The sequence below is a fragment of the Oncorhynchus masou genome, chromosome 13 (assembly GCF_036934945.1).
Source record: "Oncorhynchus masou masou isolate Uvic2021 chromosome 13, UVic_Omas_1.1, whole genome shotgun sequence".
NCBI classification, from domain to species: domain Eukaryota; kingdom Metazoa; phylum Chordata; class Actinopteri; order Salmoniformes; family Salmonidae; genus Oncorhynchus; species Oncorhynchus masou.
The window spans coordinates 34,570,256-34,593,830 of NC_088224.1; the positions used below are offsets into that span (position 1 = coordinate 34,570,256).

The window sequence follows — 23,575 nt, forward strand, 5'->3', positions numbered from 1 at the left end:
AGGCAGCAGTTTGAAAAAAATAACTCTGCAGTCTTGATAGCAAACTGCAAGTTTTGAGCAAGGTTATTGGTGTGGTAGACAATACTTAGGTCTCTGGAGCCCAAAAGACTAGTACTCAACATCTACACAAGATCTCAACCAAATCAAAACACGAAATGAGGCAACCCCACACACACTCAGGGTGGTTTTTCATTCTGACCAAAAAGTTCACCATGTGAGTTTACCAATTACAGTGCCTTGCGAAAGTATTCGGCCCCCTTGAACTTTGAGACCTTTTGCCACATTTCAGGCTTCAAACATAAAGATATAAAACTGTATTTTTTTAGTGAAGAATCAACAACAAGTGGGACACAATCATGAAGTGGAGAGACATTTATTGGATATTTCAAACTTTTTTAACAAAGCAAAAACTGAAAAATTGGGCGTGCAAAATTATTCAGCCCCTTTACTTTCAGTGCAGCAAACTCTCTCCAGAAGTTCAGTGAGGATCTCTGAATGATCCAATGTTGACCTAAATGACTAATGATGATAAATACAATCCACCTGTGTGTAATCAAGTCTCCATATAAATGCACCTGCACTGTGATAGTCTCAGAGGTCTGTTAAAAGCGCAGAGAGCATCATGAAGAACAAGGAACACACCAGGCAGGTCCGAGATACTGTCGTGAAGAAGTTTAAAGTCGGATTTGGATACAAAAAGATTTCCCAAGCTTTAACAAGAAATGTGTGGAGTGGTTGAAAAACTAGTTAATGACTCCAACCAGAGTGTATGTAAACTTCTGACTTCAACTGTATGCACAGATAATTTTGGCTTCTTCTATAATGATGTAGTTTATAATGTTAAGTATTTGTACGTACTACCCTCCCTGGCGACACGTTTGCAATGCCACATATGTCACTGAAATGAAAATAAGAATATGCATTAGCAAATGATAAAAATAAATATACCGTATTTCTTCAAATACAAAATAAAAAGTAGATAGCACAAAATATTTAACATGGCATTTCAGCTAAATCATTAAAACGCAAGTGTAAATATGATAACAGATAATTATAATGACAAAAATATTAACTTATCATGTATTGTCGAGGAGGTGCATACAAATCTCAGAGCACGAGGACACTGCTTTATTTTGTGATGTATCTGGTAAAAAAATCGATATTATTTTAAAAAGTTAATACAACAGAAGTAATATTTATTTTGTGAATAAGTATTACAATATCTATAGTTACATACACTGTAGAGAGACGCAGTCATACATGTACATTTATTTCTTAGGCAGGAAACGCAACATATGAGCCCGCGGATACGTGTTGCGCAATAACTTCAGATTCTCTGGACATTGAAGAATGACTAACAGTAACAAACACCCCCTGAGAAATGTCTCAAATTTCAAATAACTATTTATCATTCACCCTATTGAACTAAATAAATTCATGTAGATATATCTGAATTTACTTACCCTTAATATCAAGGATGCCAAACGATTAGGTGAAAGTCCCACTCCTACGAACTTTTTGTGCATCCGGTAGGCTTGGAGCATGCTCAATAGCTAACCATATCAGAGTCATTGTTTTGAGGGACCTCATTCTCATTGGATTGACATGAATTAGTTTAATTCATCAGGATTTTCTTTGAGTCATGTACAACAAACAATGAACATAACACGATTAATGCATTTAATGCAAACATATTTCTAGTTTGCCAATCTAACACATGCCCTAGTTTATTTTTTTAGAGTGGGAAATTGGGCCTCCTCTGAACCAAATCAGAAGTAGCCTACGTGTACTGCAAGAGAAACGAAAAATCGAGTTAATCATGAAAACATTACCAATTTATTTATGCATGAGAAAGCTCACGGAAGCAATATCATTTTCGATTTCACCAACAGTGGTCAAGCTTGAAGGGAGATAGGGTAGCCTAGATTAGTCCCTTTGGCGATCTATGGATACACAAAAAGTAAAGGCTAAACAGACCCAGATTCAGCAACCAAATAATGCGGGTTTTGTTGAGGACAAATAGCAGGGGTGAAAGGACTTGTTACGGTTATGGGTAGGGTTAGAGTTATGGGTTGGCATGCCAGCCACATCCCTTTTGTCGCACCTGCAGAGGACGAATTCAGATCTTTGTGGCCTGCTTCCCGCTTGGGCTACTTCCAGTTCCTCCGTGAGGCGAAGGCGTACAGGAAGGGGTCCAGGCAGCTGTTGACAAATGTGAAGCTCCGGACGACACGTGCTGCCGCGCTCCTGTGGCGCAGCAGCACTGCCGACGCCTCTGGCCGGGAAGCCCGCAGCATCATGCCGGCAATGTCCACCATGTTGACAATGTGCACGGGGACCCAGAGGACAAAGAAGGCGACCAGCACACTGGTGACCAGCCGCGTCAACCTGGCGCTGTTGAACAGCGCCGTCTGGTTCACCCGCCAGTGGAGGCAGCAGTAGGACGTGACCAGCACAAAAAATGGGACCACAAACCCCAGAAAGGTCTCCAAGACGAGGACCGCTGCTCTTTCAGCATCGGATTCACTGTGTCTCCGGCACTTGAGCTCGCCATCACCCACATAGCGAGTGGTCACGGCGGGGGCAGTCAGGGCGCAGGCGAGCCCCCACAGGGCCAGGACCAGCGCCGCCTTCCCCTTGCGCCCCAGCCGGTTCCACATTTGCGGGTATAACACCTGGAGACAGCGCTGGACACCGAGTAGAGTGACCGTTAGCACGTTCGCGTACAGGCTGAGGTAGAGCAGGAAGGTGGCTAGCTTGCAGGTGGCACTGCCCAGAGTCCAGCCGTGCAGGAGAGAATAAATCCACATGGGCACAGTGGCCAGGCATAAGATGTCGGAGGACGTCAGGTTCAGTATGAGGCACAGGGTAAAGTTGGGGCGTCGGGACGAGCCGCGCAGGATGAACACCAGGACAGCTATGTTACCAGGGAGGCCCAACGCACAGCACAACCCCAGGACGATGCTCGAAATCAGGCGGCCCGAATCCGGGGAGGTGGGGTCCAAGCTGGAGGTGTTGGAGGAGTTGAGGTTGTCCATAGTCGGTGAAAGATAATTGATCTAATAGCTATCTGGAAGACAGACTTTAGACATCTAATTCTATGTCTCTCGTTTTTGAAATCCTCGCAAGTTTCTCTTCTCTTGATCTCTTATCATGGTGATATGAAACACGATAGGGGTTTACTGCTTCTGGCCAGCTTCCTCCGAATGAGCTGTGGGTTTGTGGTTAACAGATACTTTCCATTTTGTCATTCAGGCTGGAGCGAACACGAGTCTCACAAATAGACACGACAGAGAAGATTGTTTCAAACTATAGGCAAAACATCGAACGCCGCTTGTAGACGTAAGGGGCCGTCCACACAGATCTTTAAATATGTTTTGCCCCCATTAAATGATTCTTAACGTTAATGATTTTAACTTGTTTAAATTATTAACTTTTTTTACAGAGATGAATGCGTAATGGTGTTTCTGGTGCTTAAAGGAACAGCTTTTTCTTACCTGTCCGTGAATGTATGTCCATACTTCAATGCTGCCAGCTAGTGACATGAATAGAAAAACTACATTTCAAACATAATTGCACTTTTAATTTCCTCACCGCCACAGATTCTAGCATACATTTACCATGATTGCCATCTTGTTATCCCAATATGGGAAACTATTGACAACTGGACATTTGTATGATTAACATTTATGTGTACACACACTTACATTCTTGTGGTTTATTTTTTTTTAAATTATATTATCACTGCATTGTTGGGAAAGAGATCAAAGTAAGAATTTCACTCATGTTTTACACCTGTTGTATCCTGTGCACATGGCGAATAAACTCTGAAACTTGAGGGGGAAGTGACTATCAGTTCTCATATGTAGCCTACCATATTCTCCCTCATCGACCTTTTCTTATTCTATCACCCTATTTTCTCTCTTATTTCATAAGGACTTAGTTTCACTGTCCAACTATGATCTTTTGTCAATTAAAACCTCAATATTCTATCGTAACAGTTCTCCGTCACCATCTCAAACAGCGAGTCCATTGTTTCCAACCAGAATCCCCAACCCTTATCAAGTCTAAGTGAGTCTGTATGATCTCGAGGTGATCCTCTGGTGACTATACAATGTGGACGGGTGGGTCTGTCAATTCCAGTCGCGGTCCATCGAGACCCATCTATTCGGATGGTATGGAGTGTGCAGAATCGTTCTGGGCTAACAATGCAGAAGACGGAAAAGAGAAAAGGACTCTTGTGGATGTCAGTCAATCGATCGTCGCATCATGCCTCTGCTATCGTCGCGGTAACAGCCAACCAGGAGGCCGAGTTGCTCCCGATACTCCTGAAGGTCGGCCAGCTCGGTAACCCCGGGAGAGGAAGCTGGGGGCAATGCGGCGGGGGTCCAGGGCGCTGGCACCACGCTGCAGCTCCAACAGCCACGGGCCGGAGACGAGTGCAGGGAGGTGTGCACCCGGAGGAGGAGACTAGGGGACCTCGCTGTGGAAGAGAATAAAATAATGTTAGAGGGAAGGACCTGCCAATAATGAGAGACTGTTGGGTACAAGCATAGTGAGGCATAAAAATAGATCATTTAGTGATAGATATGATAGATATTGTGAGGCAGAGATCTGGGCAGTGAGAGAAATAGACCTGACTGACGGGGAGAAAGACAAAGGGTTGAATATCCACATACAAATCACTTGTGTAGCCAGACAACATGGCGTTTACTATTATACTACTACCAAATTTAAAACACTTGGCCCCCAATCCCCCTTCCCTGATACATGTGTAAATATTGTACTATACATTTTGCCTTCCCGTATTATAGAAGAAAAAAATATATATATATATATATATATATATATATATACACACACACTTCATTCTACTGAGCCATTTACGTTGTGTTCATATTGGTATATTTTATAATTGTTGTTGCATTGTCGAGAAGGAACCTGCAAGTAAGCATTTCATTGGAAAGTGTACACACCACTAATAAAACTTGATAGCAGAAACAGAGGCATGGACCGAGTCAGATAGAGACAGACTTCGATAAGAGCAGACAGAGATCCAGAGAGTGAGAGATATGGGACAAACCACAGATAAATGGACCAGAAACATCAAGATTAGATTTACACAGTTGGGGGGGGAGGGGCCTGACTCTGCAGAAAGCCCTGGGGACCCAGGGACTGGCTGAATATCTGTGGGAAGGGCGGGGTCAGTTTACTGGGGCTTGATACAAGCTGGACTGAACTGCACAGGGGAGAAAGAAATGGTAAATTGCGATGTTCCTGGTTTAAAATCAGCAGGATTGGTTCGGTGTAGGCTATCAAAATACTACAGTAGTGTGTGTTTAATGCGTGCATGTGGCCATGTCTCCGAGCCTGCCTGTATGCGAGTGTGTGACATTGTCCGTGCTGGTGTGTTTGTGTTTGAATACATGTGGTATTGTATGGGAGTGTGTATGTGAGGTTGACACTCACCAAGGCGTAGCAGGGTAGTGGGCATTGATGTAGGAGGCTAGCACGTCTTCCCTACAATCAAGGCAATGCAGCGGGGTGGGCGGCTGCATCCCTGGTCTCAGCTGGCTGGAGATGGGACCGCAACGTTACAGCAACGCACATTAACATCAGCAACGTTTCCACACACCTTCAGAACCATTGAATACATCTGCAACACTGTTAATTCAACCTTTGAATAACGCTGACAAAAATCACTTATCTGATACACATCCGGAGTGGTATTGGTGTTTTGCATCTAAAACTCTAAACCCTATGTGCTGGAATACCCAGATGTACATATCACAGGAGGTTGGTGGCACCTTAATTGGGGTGAATGGGCTTGTGGTAATGGCTGGAGTGGAATTGGTGGAATGGTATCAAATACAAACACATGGTCTCCTAATGTTTGATGCCATTCCATTCGCTCCGTTCCAGCCATCATTATGAGCCGTCCTCCCCTCAGCAGCCTCCACATAGGCCTCCATGCTGCAGAAATACACTTGCAGTCGACAGAGTAATGCAATAGTAACATAACAGCCATGTTCTTTGACTCACCTAACCAAACTCTGTAACTGTAAACCCTTGAGCAGCTTGTGTGCAGCGTCGGTCAATCATGGCCGTCGCCCTGCTCGGGGCAAGCCGATAGGGGTTTCCACAGCAACGTGTTTGCGCAGTCACCCAGGGTGTCAGGGAGAGAGCTGCCCTGCGCCATAGGAAAAGGGGAGGGCTCCGTACGCAGCCACCACCTGAGAAACATACACACACGCGCACACACCTCGGTCATGTTCATTAGGCACCAAACGGAAGAGAACAGACTAAAACCCGAATGTCTCACACACAGTAAACCTGATAAATGTATAGTAGGCTATGTGGGGAAGACAATGATTATCTTGTGTCCTGGACGATCCCTTCAAATGGTTTCTTTGAGGGGATAACTGAAGCCAACCAGTACTTGTACCTAATTAAACCTTTTTTTTCTTCTTTTTTTTAACTAACCAGATTAGTCTCATTGGGATACAGTATTTTCTGACATACAGTAGAGACCTGGTCAAAGAAAGCACCCAGCACTCTCCTTTCTCCCAGACACGGCCAGTGCTTCGGCAAATTCCCACATGGAGGCGCTGTTGTACCTCAGCCGGTAGGGCACAGTGAGGGAGTCCAGGGCCAGAGCCAGCACAGAGCTGGAGTGGTACCAGAGTGACGGATGGAGGAGACAAAAAGACACATTTCTGGGGTTGTCGGACATCTTAGGGGTGGCATACAACAACAAAAAATCCTCTCAAGCAACAAGGGGAGAGAGCGATGTCAATCATTTGCACTACAGCTCAATCGAGTCTATATACACTACATGACCCAAAGTATGTGCACACCTGCTCATCGAACATCTCATTCCAAAATTAATATGGAGTTGTTCCATCCTTTGCAGCTATAACAGCCTCCACTCTACTGGGAAGGCACTAGATGTTGGAACCTTGCTGCGCGGACTTGCTTCCATTCAGCCACATGAGCATTATTGACGTCAGGCACGAATGTTGGGCCATTAGGCCTGGCTCGCAGTCAGCGTTCCAATTCATCCCAAAGGTGTTCGATAGGGTTGAGGTCAGGGTTTTGTGCAGGCCAGTCAAGTTCATCCACACCGATCTCAAACCATTTCTGTATAGGCCTCGCTTTGGCCACAGGGACATTGTCATGTTAAAAATGGAAAGGGCCTTCCCCAAACTGTTGCCACAAAGTTGGAAGCACAGAATTCTCTAGAATGTCATTGTATGCTGTAGCATTAAGATTTCCTTTCACTAAGGGGCCTAGCCCGAACCATGAATAATAGCCCGAGGCCATTATTCCTAATCCACCAAACATTACAGTTGGCGCTATGCATTGGGGCAGGTAGCATTTCCCCCGTCAAACTCAGTTTAGTCCGTCGGACTTCGATGGTGAAATGTGATTCATCACTCCATAGAAGGTGTTTCCACTGTTCCAGAGTCCAGTGGTGGCGAGCTTTACACCACTCCAGCTGACGCTTGGCAATGCACATTGTGATCTTAGGCTTGTGTGCAGCTGCTCGGCCATGGAAACCTATTTCATACGGCTCCCGACGAACAGTTCTTGTGCTGACGTTGCTTCCAGAGGCAGTTTGGAACTCCGTAGTGTGTTGATACGATTCGTACGCGCTTCAACATTCGGTGGTCCCATTTTGTGAGCTTGTGTGGCCTACCACTTCGCGGCTGAGCCGTTATTGCTCCTAGATGTTTCCACTTCACAATAACAGGGGCGACAGGGTATCCTAGTGGTTAGAGAGTTGGACTAGTAACCGGAAGGTTGCAAGTTCAAACCCCCGAGCTGACAAGGTACAAATCTGTCGTTCTGCCCCTGAACAGGCAGTTAACCCACTATTCCTAGGCCGTCATTGAAAATAAGAATTTGTTCTTAACTGACTTGCCTAGTTAAATAAAGGTAAATTAAAAATAAAACAGCACCTAAAGGTGCAGGGCACTGTTTTTTTCGACAGGGTCATGTTCATCAGGGCACACAATGGAAAACGCTGACTTGTTGTAAAGGTGGTATCCTATGATGGTGCCACATTGAAAGTCAGAGTTTTTCAGTAAGGCCATTCTACTGCCAATGTTTGTCTATGGAAATAGCATGGCTGTGTGCTCAATTTTATACACCTGTCAGCAACGGGTGTGGCTGAAATAGCCGAATCCACTAATTTGTTTGGGGTTTTAGGCTGGATTTCTGTACAGCACTTTGTGACATCAACTGATGTAAGAAGGGCTTTATAAATAAGTTTGATTGATGATAGAAAGAGTGGTGTGTCTGAATCATGCCGTAGTTGAGTTGGGGGAAGGAGGGGGGTTGGGCGGGCTGTCTGCCCAGCCCACCTTTCAGGGTCAAAAGGCAGAAGAAGGAGCTGTTATTGGCCATGTGGACCATGCCTAAGGAGTAGTTCAACAGGTGGTAGAGCTTCTTCATCAGGGTCCGAGGAAAGCTACACAATGTCATAGCACTATACGAGCGCTTTGGCAGCTGTACTTATTTACAACACCAGACAATAGTTGTGCATAAAACACAATTACTCTATGAGAGACGGACAACCTTATTACATTATAATCATTAAATCTGTAGCAAATTGTGAAATAAAAACAAGCTTACGGAGAATAAGACCAAAGGCATTACATGGGTCATCTTCATTAGGCACCAAACGGAAGAAAGCTGATTGAAACAGGAAGGGATGACCTGGACTTGGCCAATAAGAAATGCTCATTTTCCGTTGCAAAGCGTTTTCCATTGTGTGCCCTGATGAACATGACCCTGTCGAAAAAAACAGTGCTGACTGAGGAACTGCCTGAAAATACACTGCAAACAACCTCCCTCTTGTCACTCACTGTGTCTGGGTGACTAACAGGTGCAAGTTCCCAGCTCAGGATGCCCCGTCCCCCATAGGAGTCCTGCAGCATCTCAGTGACCTTCGAACCCAGGCCGGAGAAGCCGTCGGCCAGGTCACACAGCACCTGGAACCCCTGGGAGGGAGAGGAATGGCAGAAGGAATGGATAAAGGAGAGATGACAAACTGATGAAAATCAGTCATTCAAGGAGTGATTGTACCAAATGGGGCCTTTGTAAAGAACAAAGTATATTTGGGTGGATATGGATCTTTTTAGATATTCCAGTCTTGTACTTTTGCAGAATGAGGGTTGGTGATAACCCGTAATGGAGAGTCATGGTAGAGGATCACCAGTCAGTTACCTGTAGGTAGCCCTCTATGAAGAAGTGTAGTCTGTCCTCTCGATCCTCCAGCACTGAGCCCTGAAGCAGGGCCTCCCCTTGGCCAAACACTTCCAGATTGTGGGCTTCCCTAGAGACACAATGCCAAAATGAAGTTATTTTCCTAAGAATTCCAAGTTAGTTCTGCTGTGGTATATGGGAAACGCACTCTGTGTGGACATCATTCGACAGGAAAAGGCGCACCGCTCGCTTACCAATACATCGTTTTATTAGACAAGATTAAAAGACCTTCTTCAGAATAATCACAAAGGGAATGGACAAGTTCATATAGGGCATGGGGAAGACAATTAGGTAGAAAACTCTCTTCAGCTGGTGGTGCTAATGGGAGACCATACTGGTTGGTACTCAGGCTGTGGTCAATGTTGCCACCTCGTGTGTAACTCCAACGTAAAATAAGCCGCACAGTCAGCGAATCACATAGATCACATTGCGAGAATTACAATGGATGGTACTGTAGATTTTTATGTCTCGACCCGGTCATGCGTTTGGTGTACTGGCATTGAGTACAATTGCCACACCTGTTGTTGCCGGGGGAATATGCAGGAGGCTGGTCTTGTTTGCGCCTTGGCTGATGTCTGATTGGACAACACTGTCTTCAATGTTTTTAGCTCTACGGTAGGCGGTTAACGTACTCTGTGTAAAATAATTGGAGTCGACCCAGCCACACAATATGACTCTATGTACCCTAAGAAAGGCACTGAGAATAATGTAGCATATGTGACTTTCTTAATAATATTTCAAGTCCATTATCTGTTCTCCACCTCGTCAACTCTTTGGGTGTGCATCTTTGGCTGTTACTATTTTTGTCTGTTACTATTTGCTCTCACCCATCGTGGTTGTACTCGTGGATGACAGATTGTGTGAGGGTGCAGGTGGCTCCTCAAGAAGTCTGACCATACCCTCACATTGCTCTCCAGCCGGTAGGCTCCAAGCCGCTGTTCACCGTCTCCATGGCAACCGCCCCTACACAGGAAACTCGGTTCGGTGAAAAGGAAGTGTGTGAGTGACAGAGAACCGCTCGTTTCTTGGTCTGATCCTCTTTGACCACATTTCTGGTCATACAGGCTTACACCCATAATAGTATGCTAACTTATAAATCACCTTTTTTTTGTTGCCACAGAGCACCTGCACTGTGGCAAAATGCTTTGTTTTTCGACCCTTACCGGAACAGTGAGGCACTGGCGTTGGGTCCAAATCAACCTCAGCCAATATCTCCCCCTTCTGGACATAAAATGAACTGTCCGAATGAGACACTTGAATGAGAAGTGTTATGCCTGGTCCAACAACAACTCCAATTTTCTTGCACTGAGCCCCAACCCTTTGGTGTTTGAAGAACAGCAATTATTGGACCGGTGTAAGTAATATGGAGGCGGCTCCACCTAGCCTTCCAACGGGATACAGGGAGTTTCGGCAATATTGTTTACACCTATCTGGTTCCTTCAGACATGCAATCGGCTAAGGGGTTAAAGGCTAGGGGATGTTTTTGGGCTATCTTATTTTTAAACAACGTTAGGAAAGAGACGTAGTGTGCATGGTGTTTGTGTGTCATACGTCTAGCTTGTCCAGGTCTGGGAGAAAGGAGTCATTTGTTGGCAGGCTCTCTTTGGGCACCATTACATTGCCCTCCCTGCAAAGAAAAGTTATTTACTTCAGACACATAGACAAGGTTTGAGGGAAACACACACACAGGCAGGCAGGCAGGCACACACACAAACAGACAGATGCACCACGTGAGAGCGGTGGGATCCTTCCCAGGCTCATAGAGACTCCCCTCCTGTTTCAGCATCTGAAGGCTACCAGTAGATTGGACAGAGAGGATGTTTATGCAGTATTTAAATGTAACCAACCTTGTTTTTCAATCTATATCTACCCCTGTAGTTATCCTCTTACTTCAATGATAAGCACCTCTAGTGCCCATTTATGTCACTGTCATACCTAAAGATGTACACTGTAATTGTGGCAAACTTTGTAAAACCTTCAACATGACATGTTTACTCAATCTGTGACCTCTAAGAGACATTCAGTGAGCCATCTGTGTGACATTTCAAGGAAGAAGTTGAGTGCTTCAGAACGTTTCGGCTACGTGGTGCTCTTCTGAATCATGCCCTTCTGGTTACCATGGGTTAACTTTGAGGTCGATGGTGATCAGGCAGGGGGTGTAGGTGAGAACATCATTCTGGAGCTCGATCTGGGGGCTCGTCTGGGTCATAGGTCCGCGAGACATCCTGGTGCAACACAAACAGAAGGAGAGAGAGGGATAATAAACATAATAAACAAACCATTACTGCCATCGCCCTCACAGCAGAGTTACATAGCTATTTCTACCAAAACGTCTAGCTCTTTTTTTCTCTCTCTCCTTGTTGTGTTAGCTAGCTACATGGAATGTTATAATCTACACTGAACAAAAATATAAACACAACATGTAAAGTGTTGGTCCCATGTTTCATGAGCTGAAATAAAAGATCATCATGATTTTCCATATGCACAAAAAGCTTATTTCGCTCAAATTTTGTGCACAAATTTGTTTACAACCCTGCCAGTGAGCATTTCGCTTTTGGCAAGATAATCCATCCACCTGACAGGTGTGGCATATCAAGAAGCTGAAACAGCATGATCATTACACAGGTGCACCTTGTGCTGGGGGTCAAAAGGCCACTCTAAAATGTGTAGTTTTTTCACATAAAACAACAAATGCCACAGATGTCTCAAGTTTTGAAGGAGGGTGCAATTGTCATGTTGACTGCAGGAATGTCCACCAGAGCTGTTGCCAGAGAATGTAATGTTAATTTCTCTACCATAGTCATTTTAGATAATTTGACAGGACATCCAACTGGCCTCACAACCGCAGACCAAGTTTATGGTGTCGTGTCGACAAGCGGTTTGCTGATGTCAACGTTGTGAACAGAGTGCCCCATGTTGGCAATTTGGTTATGGTATGGGCAGGCATAAACTATAGACACCAAACACAATTGCAGTTTATCGATGACAATTTGAATGCACAAAAATACCGTAACGAGAGCCTGAGGCCCATTGTTTTGTAAAGGTATCTATGACCAACAGATGCATATCTGTATTCCCAGCCATGTGGCATCAATAGAATAGTGAATTTATAGTTATGTCTTGCTCTTGCTGTCTATAACATTAGCTGGCTGTCAATGGTTGTTGCAGTCAACTGTGGGCCACACCCTTTCCTCGCTCACTTTCGCTGCACCTTCTGCTTTGTGCACCAAAACACCACTCTTCTCTGTATTGTTAGCCTGGCTATTTCAGCTTGAATGTACGATAGCTAGCTATTGACATTGCTAGCTAGCTAGCTAACCACATACTGCACTTGTGATTAGCTAAAATAGTAGCTAGCTAGCTTGCAAAAACATCATCAGTTTCCAGAATTTCCATAGAGCACATGCAGATGTGTATCAACCTGTAAATTCCACCAATGTGTGCAGATGAAGTTAGAATTGTGCCAGAGTTGACTTCTCTAAACAGGCTACCCATCCTGAGGTCTATGAGGTAAATAAGCAATAAGGCCCGAGGATGTGTGGTATATGACCAATATACCACTGCTAAGGGCTGTTCTTATGCACGACTCTTAGGTGTGGTATATTGGCCATATATCACAAACCCCCGAGGAGCCTTATTGTTATTATAAACTGGTTACCAACGTAATTAGAGCAGTAAAACTAAATGTTTTGTCATACCCGTGGTATACAGTCTGATATACCACGGCTGTAGGCCAATCAGCATTCAGGGCTCGAACCACCCAGTTTCTAATCAAAAATATATCACAAATGCATAAATCTGTTAATTTTACAAGATTTCTTAGAATATGGAATAAGATGCTCCATCATGGCAAGCAAACATGACAACAGATTTATAGATCACTATAACAGGTGCAAGTTTCAGAAGGAGCACACCTTTGATGAAGGCAATAGCGTCTACTATTGGATAATAAGAAGTACATGAACGAATATGATTCACTCTTTGAAAGGTTTTCAAAATAGTGTTTATTTTGTCATTGTGTGCTGAATTATATTGTTTTATACACATATGTGTATGTTATATTATTCTGTTTTTATTGTAATGTATACAGGGCTCTCTTGTAAAATAGATGTTTAATCTCAATATGACTCCCTGTTTAAATAAAAATACAATTGTTGCGTTTCGCCGTATTTATTTTATTTGACCAGGTAAGTCATGAACAAATTCTTATTTTCAGTGACGGCCTATGAACAGTGGGTTAACTGATTTCAGTTAGTAGTCCAACGCTCTATAACCACCAGGCTACCTGCCGTCCCAGTATGTATTAGTGGAGTGCAGTGGGACAGTCTCCTCCTTGTACAGTAGACTGTCGATAGACTAGTGACGAGCGGTATAGTAATAAACCTACCTGCGATTTATGAAAATCTATGTTTGAATAGTGTAATTATTATAAATGCGAGGAAAACCTATTTTGAGAGCATGTATTTAATATGTATTTAGACAATGAAATAGGCAGTGCTATAATACAATGATGGGTAGCCAATACAGCCTAATTATGAGAGGCATCGACATTGTAAAAAAAAAAAATAATAATAAATAAAAAAATGTGCACTGTGGCCTACTACAAAACGAAACGTCATCGTGGGTGGAGTTATCACATGATATGAGTAACCACAAAAACTTTCCTGCAACGATTTACCTTGCCGCACCTGTCAAACAACTCAACCTTACTCGAGTTTCACATTACGACACAAATCTGAAAAACACTTCCTGGGCCAATTCCATGTTTTTACTATTTTAATCTTATGGAGCAGCATGCAGTCTAGACGTCGGGTAAGTCAGTCTAACTACGACTAACTAAGTACATCAGTTCAAAGTTCCTTATGTCATGGATTTAATGGCACTGGATAGGTAGAATAAGGTCCAGTATCTGGAGACCAGAGAGACCCACAAAAACGTTTTTGCGATATGGACATAGTGCGGAAACGGAGAACGCAATGTTGTCGCAAAATCAGATACTCTAAACCAGACCCACAAAACAAGTTATTGCGACATTGCTTATTTTTAAAGTAATCCGTTTCCGTACTACGCCTATATTAAATTAGGAATAGGTGTTTCATTATTAAACAACTGCATCTCATTGATAGGCTACTAGTAGTAGAATATAAATCAACATGTCTCTCGTGCGTGCAGTGGGCTTTAGAATGTTGATAAATCGCACTCCGTAGAGGAAGGTACACTTCATCCATTTTAAAGATTCAAAGTTCAATGCTCACCGATGACTCTCAGCTCATTAGCTTATCAAATGGATTGTTTACTGTGTGCCTGCAAACCATTGTTTTATCACTCTTCCCTTTCAGGTGAATGAATAGAACTTGACCTTATGAGAATGAGGTTTGGCACCAACTTGTTTTATGGAATATAATTGTAAATCTTGAAACTGCAAAGTAAATAGTCACTTTGCAGGAAGACACACTGGCCAATAATTGCACACACAACACAGCCCAGACAGGAATATCATACAGATAGAGACAGGTGAGAAACAGTGATGTCCGTGCACCTGACCAGTGGGTCTGCTGCTGCAGGACCTCAAACACCTGGAACGGAACAACAGGGCCTAGAGCACAGGGGGATGGGAAAAGAGAAGGGGGAAGAGGATGAGAAGCAAGAGGCGAAAAAGGAAACCAGCTCCGCTGCCTTGGAGCCTAGCACTTTGCCGTGGTTGGGAGACAGAGAGGGGGAGAAAGGAGGTGTGGTGTCTGAGAGCAAGGGAGCTGAAGATGAGGAGGAGGAGGAGGAGGAGGAGGAGGAGGTAGAGAGGATAGGAGGGAGCACAGAGCTTCTGGAGGGACAGGAGAGCCAGCCAGAGAGTGAGCGAAAGGCAAAATGGAGAGAGAGCATGCCAGAGGGAGAGAGATGGAGAGATGATGAGTTGGAGGGAGGCCAAGGTGAGGAAATGGATGGTTCACTTGCAGATGATGAGGAAGAGGGGGAGGAAGGCCCAGTGAATTGGATGCCAGAGAAGGTTGCGCAGGTCTTCACTCCGACAGTGATAGTGCGTCCATCTAGCAAACGGGAGGAGTTCCCACTCGAAAATAGCAAATATGGAGAGATGGATACTGAGAAGAGACCTTTCTTAGAGCCCCAGACACCAACAGCCCCACCAGTACTCTACTACCCACAGTGGACAGAGCAGCCGGACAACTACACACGTATGTACCAGTGCCGGACCAATACCATTAATACTAATTGGGGTCAGTTCCATTTAAGTTCTAATCAGTGTAGGGATTCAAGTACATTCCTATTGAGAAAAAAAACATTTGTCATCATGTAAAATTTTCAATAAATGGTATATCAACACAACTGGATTCTAAAAAAATGTAGGTTACATAATCGTTTTATCTGATCTTTTCCCCTCTGATTAGACACGTTTTTAGCTCTAATGACACCCCAATGGTGGAACCAGCTTCCCCCTGAAGCTAGGACAACAGAGTTCCTGCCCATCTTCCGAAAACATCTGAAAAACTAACTCTTCAAAAGAGTATCTGAAATAATCCCACAGCACCCCCCCCTCACCGTCACCCCTGATAGCTACTTTATTGTGGGAAAAAGTACTTACTGAGATATGTGGTTGTCCCACCTAGCTATCTTAAGATGAAAGTCGCTCTGGATATGAGTGTCAACAGTGAATAAAATGTCAAAATGAATCTCTTTCCGGATGTGAGAAATTAGTATGAAAATTGTTATGTAAAATTTGAGGCAGCATAATAAGAAGTCTACATATACTTCCTATCGTCATTGACCAAAGAGATGGCTGTTTAATTTTTTTAATTAATACTTTGAGTTATTGTATTTTACAAACACAATTTTCCCCAGGTTTGGCTGTAGTTTTATTGAACCCAGATTTCTCTGTTATTTAGATATGTGTGGTGGTAGTTGTGGGGATGTTCTGAAACTTGGCCTGGGTATTGGTGCTGCAGCTGTTCTCTTCCCTCTACTTGTGTGGGGAGGCTATGCCCTTTTGCCCTTTGATGCCCCACCCCTGGACAGCGCCCCTCTCAGGCTGGTGTACACACTGCGCTGCTCCTTCTTTGCTGTCATACCCATTATGCTAGGTAAGACTGTGGACTATTAGGGTTGGGCTGTGATATGTTATCACCTATTAGAGATTATTGAATAGACTAAATGTGTGTTACCTCTTTGCTTTTGGCAATGCTAATGTTTTTATCACTTTTTGGTACTCCCAATCTTGCTATCTCGGTCCCCCCCCCCCCGCACTGTCTTCCTCGTCCCTCCACCCATCTCTTCTCCTCCCTCCCCTCCCACCCCCTCTCCCAGGTGTGCTGGTGCAGGGGTTGGCGCGGCTGCGCTACGGCGCCCTAACACCCCTCTATGAGGCCAAGGTGGGGGAGGAGAGCCGGGAGGTGGCAGTCCACCGGCACTACGTGGGCGACTCGCTCTCCCTCTTTCTACTCTACTTCCTGCAGCTGGCCGTCATGGCCACCTACATCAGCCAGGACCTGCTCAAGATGGTGCCCCTGCTCACCATCGTCTTTGCCTTCGGCAGGTGAGTGCCTGTGACTGCCTGTGTGTGTTCACTACTTAGTCTCAGTGGTAGCAGTGCGTTCTGCGTTGTATGTTTATTACAATGAAATCTCTTGCAAAGTTTTTTGTTTCAGTATGTTGCATTGAAAGTGGCAAATATTCCATTGATTAGATCACAACTACCACAGTAAAGGGAAACGTTGATAGTGTTAACAGGGAAAACTCTAGAATAGTGGTCACCAAACTTTTCTGAGTCAAGATCACTTTCTGAGTCAAAATGCCGCTCAGATCATTTTTACACATGACTTAAAGTGTACGCATGTGCAACATTAACCAATCAAAGAGCACTGAAGCAATGAGTTGCCCTGCCAATGCATTGTTCAGGCCATTTTTTTTAAGTATATTTTAAAATTTGAGGTAGGCTATATGATAACACCTGTAATAGATCTGTTGTATTACTTGTAAGGCACAACCAAATAATTAGCTTTTATTTGTATTTTTCTGTGCTGATTGTGCCTAAGTCTGATGATCAGCAGAGGGAGGGAGCAGCAGACTGAGGGTCTGCCTGTCAACATCCCCCTGCTCTCCCTTTCCTCCACTGACACTGACCAAAAAGGGACACATTCTTCTATCTGATGGCAAAACTCGAGTCGCACCGCATTAGTTCTACCTCATGCATAAATTCATATTACTCCTATGCACAGAGAAAGTGAAATATTTCTCGATACTAAAAATGACCCAATCCGCTAATAATAATAATAACAACAATGCAAGCCTATGGGTACACTTTCCTACTCATTCATTGCTGCTGCAGTGCTTGTTGGAGCACTGAGTAGAAATGGGAAGAATGTGCATTTTATGGCTTACAAGTGTTGACAGTGCTGAGTAAGAACTTAAACATGAACTCACTCATAAAAAATCAGCAGCTCTTTGCTGTATGTGTTGAGTCTCTCTCTCTAGTCATGGTTTTACACATTTTTAAATCTCACAGCATAAACTTTGCGGTAGCTTTCTTTTTCTGCCTGCTACATTACTGCAGAAACTGTAATTGAGCCATCCGATTGACCAGCGGTAGGCCTATAGTGCAATTGATTTGCTCTCTGGGTCTGCCAGGAAGGCAGAGTTTGTACCTTCAGACACATGAAAAGGTACAAAACGGCAACAGTTGTCTACCCGGCACGCAGGGCAGCTGAATTGGGTGCACCTACCGTCAACAGCCTGAGACAAAAAAATAAGGGGGGGGGGGCGTTTCTTTTTTTTTTCCTGAAATGTTTAACTAGGAATGCCTTGGATTGACCAGTAGGCGACCACTACTCGAGAGTGAAGTTCAATCTCGTGCTTCTCTCTGTGGGCTAATATTTATTCTGGGTGCCAGTCCCAGAGGGAACATTGCTTATCACCGATCCATACTTTCACCCGACATTGTTATCCTTGTCTTTTCTAACCTAATGATGTTTGTAAACACTTACAGTACCAGTCAAAGTTTGGACACACCTACTTATTCCAGGGTTTTCCTTTATTTTTACTGTTTTATACATTGTAGAATAATAGTGAAGACATCCAAACGATCTAATAACACATGGAATCATGTAGTAACCAAAGAAGCGTTAAACAAATCTAAATATGAGATTCTTCAAAGTAGCCACCCTTTGCCTTGACAGCTTTGCACACTCTTGGCATTCTCAACCTGCTTCATGAGGTAGTCACCTGGAATGCATTTCAATTAACAGGTGTGCCTTAAGTTAATTTGTGGAATTTCTTTCCTTAATGAGTTTGAGCCAATCAGTTGTTGTGACAAGACAGTCATATTTGTTAAAAGAGAAACAACAGTCCATCATTACTTGAAGACCTGAAGGTCAGTCAATCCTGAACATTTCAAGAACTTTGTAAGTATCTCCAAGTGCAGTTGCAAAAACCATCAAGCGCTATGATGAAACTGGCTCTCATGAGGACCGCCACAGGAAAGGAAGACCCCAGAGTTACCTCTGCTGCAGAGGATGAGTTAACTGCACCTCAGATTGCCGCCCAAATAAATGCTTCACAGAGATCAAATCAAATTTATTTATATAGCCCTTCGTACATCAGCTGATATCTCAAAGTGCTGTACAGAAACCCAGCCTAAAACCCCAAACAGCAAGCAATGCAGGTGTAGAAGCACGGTGGTTAGGAAAAACTCCCTAGAAAGGCCAAAACCTAGGAAGAAACCAGGCTATGTGGGGTGGCCAGTCCTCTTCTGGCTGTGCTGGGTAGAGGATTATAACAGAACATGGCCAAGATGTTCAAATGTTCATAAATGACCAGCATGGTCGAATAATAATAAGGCAGAACAGTTGAAACTGGAGCAGCAGCACGGCCAGGTGGACTGGGGACAGCAAGGAGTCATCATGTCAGGTAGTCCTGGGGCATGGTCCTAGGGCTCAGGTCCTCCGAGAGAGAGAATGAGAGAACGCACACTTAGATTCACACAGGACACCGAATTGGACAGGAGAAGTACTCCAGATATAACAAACTGACCCCAGCCCCCCGACACATAAACTACTGCAGCATAAATACTTGAGGCTGAGACAGGAGGGGTCAGGAGACACTGTAACAGACATCTCAACATCAACAGTTCAGAGGAGATGGTGTGACTCAGGCCATTATTATTGAATTTCTGCAAAGAAACCACTACTAAAGGACACCAATAAGAAGAGACTTGCTTAGGCTAAGAAACATGAGCAATGGACATTAGACAGGTGGAAATTTGTCCTTTGGTCTGATGAGTCCAAATTTGAGAGACAGAGCAGGTGAACGGATGATCTCTGCAAATGTGGTTCCCACCGTGAAGCATGGAGGTGTTTTGCTGGTGACACCCTGATTTATTTAGAATTCAAGGCACACTTATACCAGCATGGCTACCACAACATTCTGTAGTGATACGCCTTCCCGTTTGTGTTTAGTGGGACTATCATTCATTTTTAACAGGACAATGATGCAAAACACACCTCCAGGCTGTGTAAGGGCTATTTGACCAAGGAGAGTGATGGAGTGCTACATCCGATGACCCTGCCTCCACAATCACCCGACCTCAACCCAATTGAGATGGTTTGGGATGAGTTGGACTGCAGAGTGAAGGAAAAGCATCCAACAAGTGCTGCACATATGTGAGAACTCCTTCAAGACTGTTGGAAAAGCATTCCTCATGAAGTTGGTTGAGAGAATGCCAAGAGAGTGCAAAGCTGTCAAGGCAACGGGTGGCTACTTACACTATTTAAAAAAAAAATGTAACACTTTTTTTGTTGTTGGTTACTACATGGTTCCATATGTGTTATTTCATAGTTTTGATGTCTTCACTATTCTACAATGTAGAAAATAGTAAAAATGAAGAAATACTTGAATGAGTAGGTGTGTCCAAACCTTTAACTGGTACTGTATGTGTTTACATACCTTCTCCGTATATTTTCTCCATGGACCATGCAAAACAAACTCACCCAATGTCACTTCTTCTATAGGCTGATCTCCTGGGTTTGTGTGACCCAATTGGCTGATCTTGTTGTGATCTCTCACCCTACAGGCTGATCTACTGGGTGTGTGTGACCCTCGGCAGCAGCGTGAGGGGTTTGGGCTTCGGCCTCTCCTTCCTGCCCATACTGGTCATGTTGGGCGCCAACCTCTACTTTGTGTGCTCGTCTGTCAGTGAAGGGGCTGTCTTTGATGTGGCCCCGCCCACCACCACCCCACCTCCCAGGCAGAGTTGGTGGGGCTAGGAGGAAGAGGAGTAGATACGCACAATCCTGAAGATTAAATGGACCCCCAGTCCCAAGACACGTAGACCTGAAAGGATTAGATATTACCATGTAACTTATACCTACAGTATCATATGTACACTTTGCCTTCTGATAGATCAGAGGCACGTTCCTTAGGCAAACGTTGTGCAACATTGCAGATAGAAATGTATTCCTTACTTTACATGCTGAGATGCAAGTCTGTTCTCAACAATATAACACACGAGTTCCTCAGTGTTTTGCCCTACTGAATAATTTGAGTGAATAGTTAAATTGTTGGCACCCACTCATTGTCTTTGTTTGGAAGGAGCGAGGGAGAAGAATTAAGTTCCTCAGCTGGGATTTCATGTCCTTCATCTGGAACATATTGGATCACATTGAACAATGGTTTATGGAGAGCTGGACAATGCATTAAGATGACGTGGGGCTAGTAACAGTTAGCCACCCCAATGAAGTTACCTGTAGTAGAATGATTGTGATATAAAGTGTCTTATGCCGTACATAAGCCAAAGAGGAATGGACCATCCATAAAGTAAGACAGGTAAGGCCTGGGTTGTGTTCATTAGGCACAAAACGTTAAAATAATTTTTAATGTAGCAAAGGAAAATTAGCGTTTAAAAAAATAATTATTGGATAAGCCTAGGTTGTTCTTTCCTGTCTGTTTTCCTCCGTTTGTTGCCTAAAACACAACTTTGTGCAGTATATCCTTACTAACTAGAATTGTGTTTTATTCTAATCTCATGGCTTTGTTGAAGGATGGTCCAGAGCTTCACTGGAAGGTTTCATAATGCGCTATGATGACTTGACGAGTCAGCACTATACAGTACATCTTGAAGGGGGTGGTCTTCCAAGTTATTAAAATGTATGAAGACTTAAGTGCCAACATTGAAGTATAAACCTAGGGCGTAGTTTTTTGAATGCGTATAACATAAAATCAATGTGGATATTTTATTTCTTCAACTGTGCCATGTTTACATGTAATTTTCTTTCTACAATAGTACAGCATTTACTACTTCCACAATGAATGGGAATGAAGAATATGTGGATAATTGACAGCTATTTAAGAATGTGTTATGTTAATTATGTCTGTACAGTACCATAACCAATGCACATATTGTCCTGTTTGTATATGGCAGACAGCTCACAATGCCCAAAAGAAATACAATTATCTTTCAATGTTTACACTATCTTAATGGAATGTGATTCACATAATAAAGTAGCTACTAATCTTGCATTTTGTCATGACATCATGAAGCCAAAGGATTGACAGTAACTAGTTCAAAAGCAGTGGTGTGTATTCATGGATGCTAAGGGAAGCCAGGCTTCCCCAAGGAATTAACCAAGAAAAACAATAATGTATCTTCAGTCGGTGTTTCATACATTTCCTTCGATTTGCAAGAGGCTGAATGTATGTCACTGGAGAAAGTGTACGAAACAGCGCCCCTCTCAGTATGCGTAGCATATGATGCTGTCTGGTCAAACAGCATGGCATTGTTGCAGCCCATAGCACTGAATGCAAGGGAAGTCAACAAGCATTTGCCCCCCCCCTTGATAAAAGTATAAAATAATAGCCAATCAGTGTTGAGCTAAACTGAGTGCGCTCAGCTGTGAATGGTCCTTTTGCGCCAAAACAAAAGTGTTAAGGGAAGCTATTTTGGATTTGGCTTCAGACCAATCACATCAGAAAACAAACGTCATTGACAGAAGTAAAACTTGAATTGTTGCATCTCGTTGTCCTCCGATGGCTATCTAGATAAAATTGGCCCTTTCCTGAATTATCCATGGATGGAGATAGGGATTTGGACTTGTGGTTTTACTTAATTCTCAATACTGGCCAATGATAGTGATTCTGATCCACCCCATAAATCAATACATTGTGCCCCTGGCCTGAGAGGATGGAAGTTCAACACTTTTATTTATTTAACCTTTAAGATGGTTAAGAACAAATTCTTATTTACAATGACATCCTACCAAAAGGCAAAAGTCCTTTTGCAGGGACGGGGGCTGGGAATAAAATTTTAAACTGCCGTTCAAAAGTTTGGGGTCACTTAGAAATGTCCTTGTTTAAGAAATTCAGCTTTTTTTGTCCATCAAATTGATCAGAAATACAGTGTAGACAATGTTGTAAATGACTATTGTAGCTGGAAACAGCTGAATGTTTTTTTTCTACATAGGGATAGAGGCCCATTATCGGCAACCATCACTACTGTGTTCCAATGGCACGTTGTGTTAGCTAATCCAAGTTTATCATTTTAAAAGGCTAATTGATCATTAGAAAACCCTTTTGCAATTATGTTAGAGTAGCTGAAAACTGTTATGATTTAAAGAAGCAATAAAACTGTCCGCCTTTAGACTAGTTGAGTATCTGGAGCATCAGCATTTGTGGGTTTGTTTCTGGCCATTTTGAGCCTGTAATCAAAGACCTTTCTTCTGAAACTTAGTCTATTCTTGTTCTGAGAAATGAAGGCTATTCCATGCGAGAAATTTCCAAGAAACTGAAGATCTCGTACAACGCTGTGTAATACTCCCTTCATAGAACAGCGTAAACTGTCTCTAACCAGAATAGAAAGAGTGGAAGGCACCGGTGCACAACTGAGCAAGAGGACAAGTACATTAGTGACACCTCACAAGTCCTCAACTGGCAGCTTCATTAAATAGTACCCGCAAAACACAAGTCTCAACGTCAACAGTGAAAAGGCAACTCCGGGATGCTGGCCTTCTAGGCAGAGTTGCAAAGAAAAAAAACATATCACAGACTGGCCAATAAAATCAAATATTAAGATGGGCAAAAGAACACAGACACTGGACAGAGGAAGTCTGCCTAGAAGGCCAGCATCCCGGAGTCACTTCTTCACTGTTGACGTTGAGACTGGTGTTTTGCGGTTATTTTTGCCTAAAATTACATACCCAAATCTAACTGCCTGTAGCTCGGTTCCTGAAGCAAAGAAATGCATATTCTTGGTACCATTTGAAAGGAAACACTTTGAAGTTTGTGGAAATTTGAAAGAAATGTAGGT

The 23,575-nt window shown here is 43.5% G+C and overlaps 2 protein-coding genes and 1 pseudogene across 2 annotated transcripts; 1 reads left to right on the forward strand and 2 right to left on the reverse strand.

Moving 5' to 3' along the window:
- Nucleotides 1-242: 242 nt before the first annotated feature.
- Nucleotides 243-3,142, reverse strand: LOC135551409 (leukotriene B4 receptor 1-like). The gene has a single exon (XM_064982627.1). The coding sequence runs from the start codon at nt 3,036-3,038 to the stop codon at nt 2,151-2,153; it is 888 nt and encodes a 295-aa protein (XP_064838699.1). The 5' UTR covers nt 3,039-3,142; the 3' UTR covers nt 243-2,150.
- A 1,105-nt stretch (nt 3,143-4,247) lies between these two features.
- LOC135553322 (protein misato homolog 1-like) lies at nt 4,248-10,382 on the reverse strand (annotated as a pseudogene).
- A 3,522-nt stretch (nt 10,383-13,904) lies between these two features.
- Nucleotides 13,905-21,790, forward strand: LOC135552133 (transmembrane protein 79-like). The gene is made up of 5 exons (XM_064983552.1): nt 13,905-14,082; nt 14,610-15,461; nt 16,170-16,364; nt 16,588-16,816; nt 20,348-21,790. The coding sequence occupies exons 2-5, from the start codon at nt 14,798-14,800 to the stop codon at nt 20,538-20,540; spliced, it is 1,281 nt and encodes a 426-aa protein (XP_064839624.1). The 5' UTR covers nt 13,905-14,082; nt 14,610-14,797; the 3' UTR covers nt 20,541-21,790.
- Nucleotides 21,791-23,575: the final 1,785 nt, after the last annotated feature.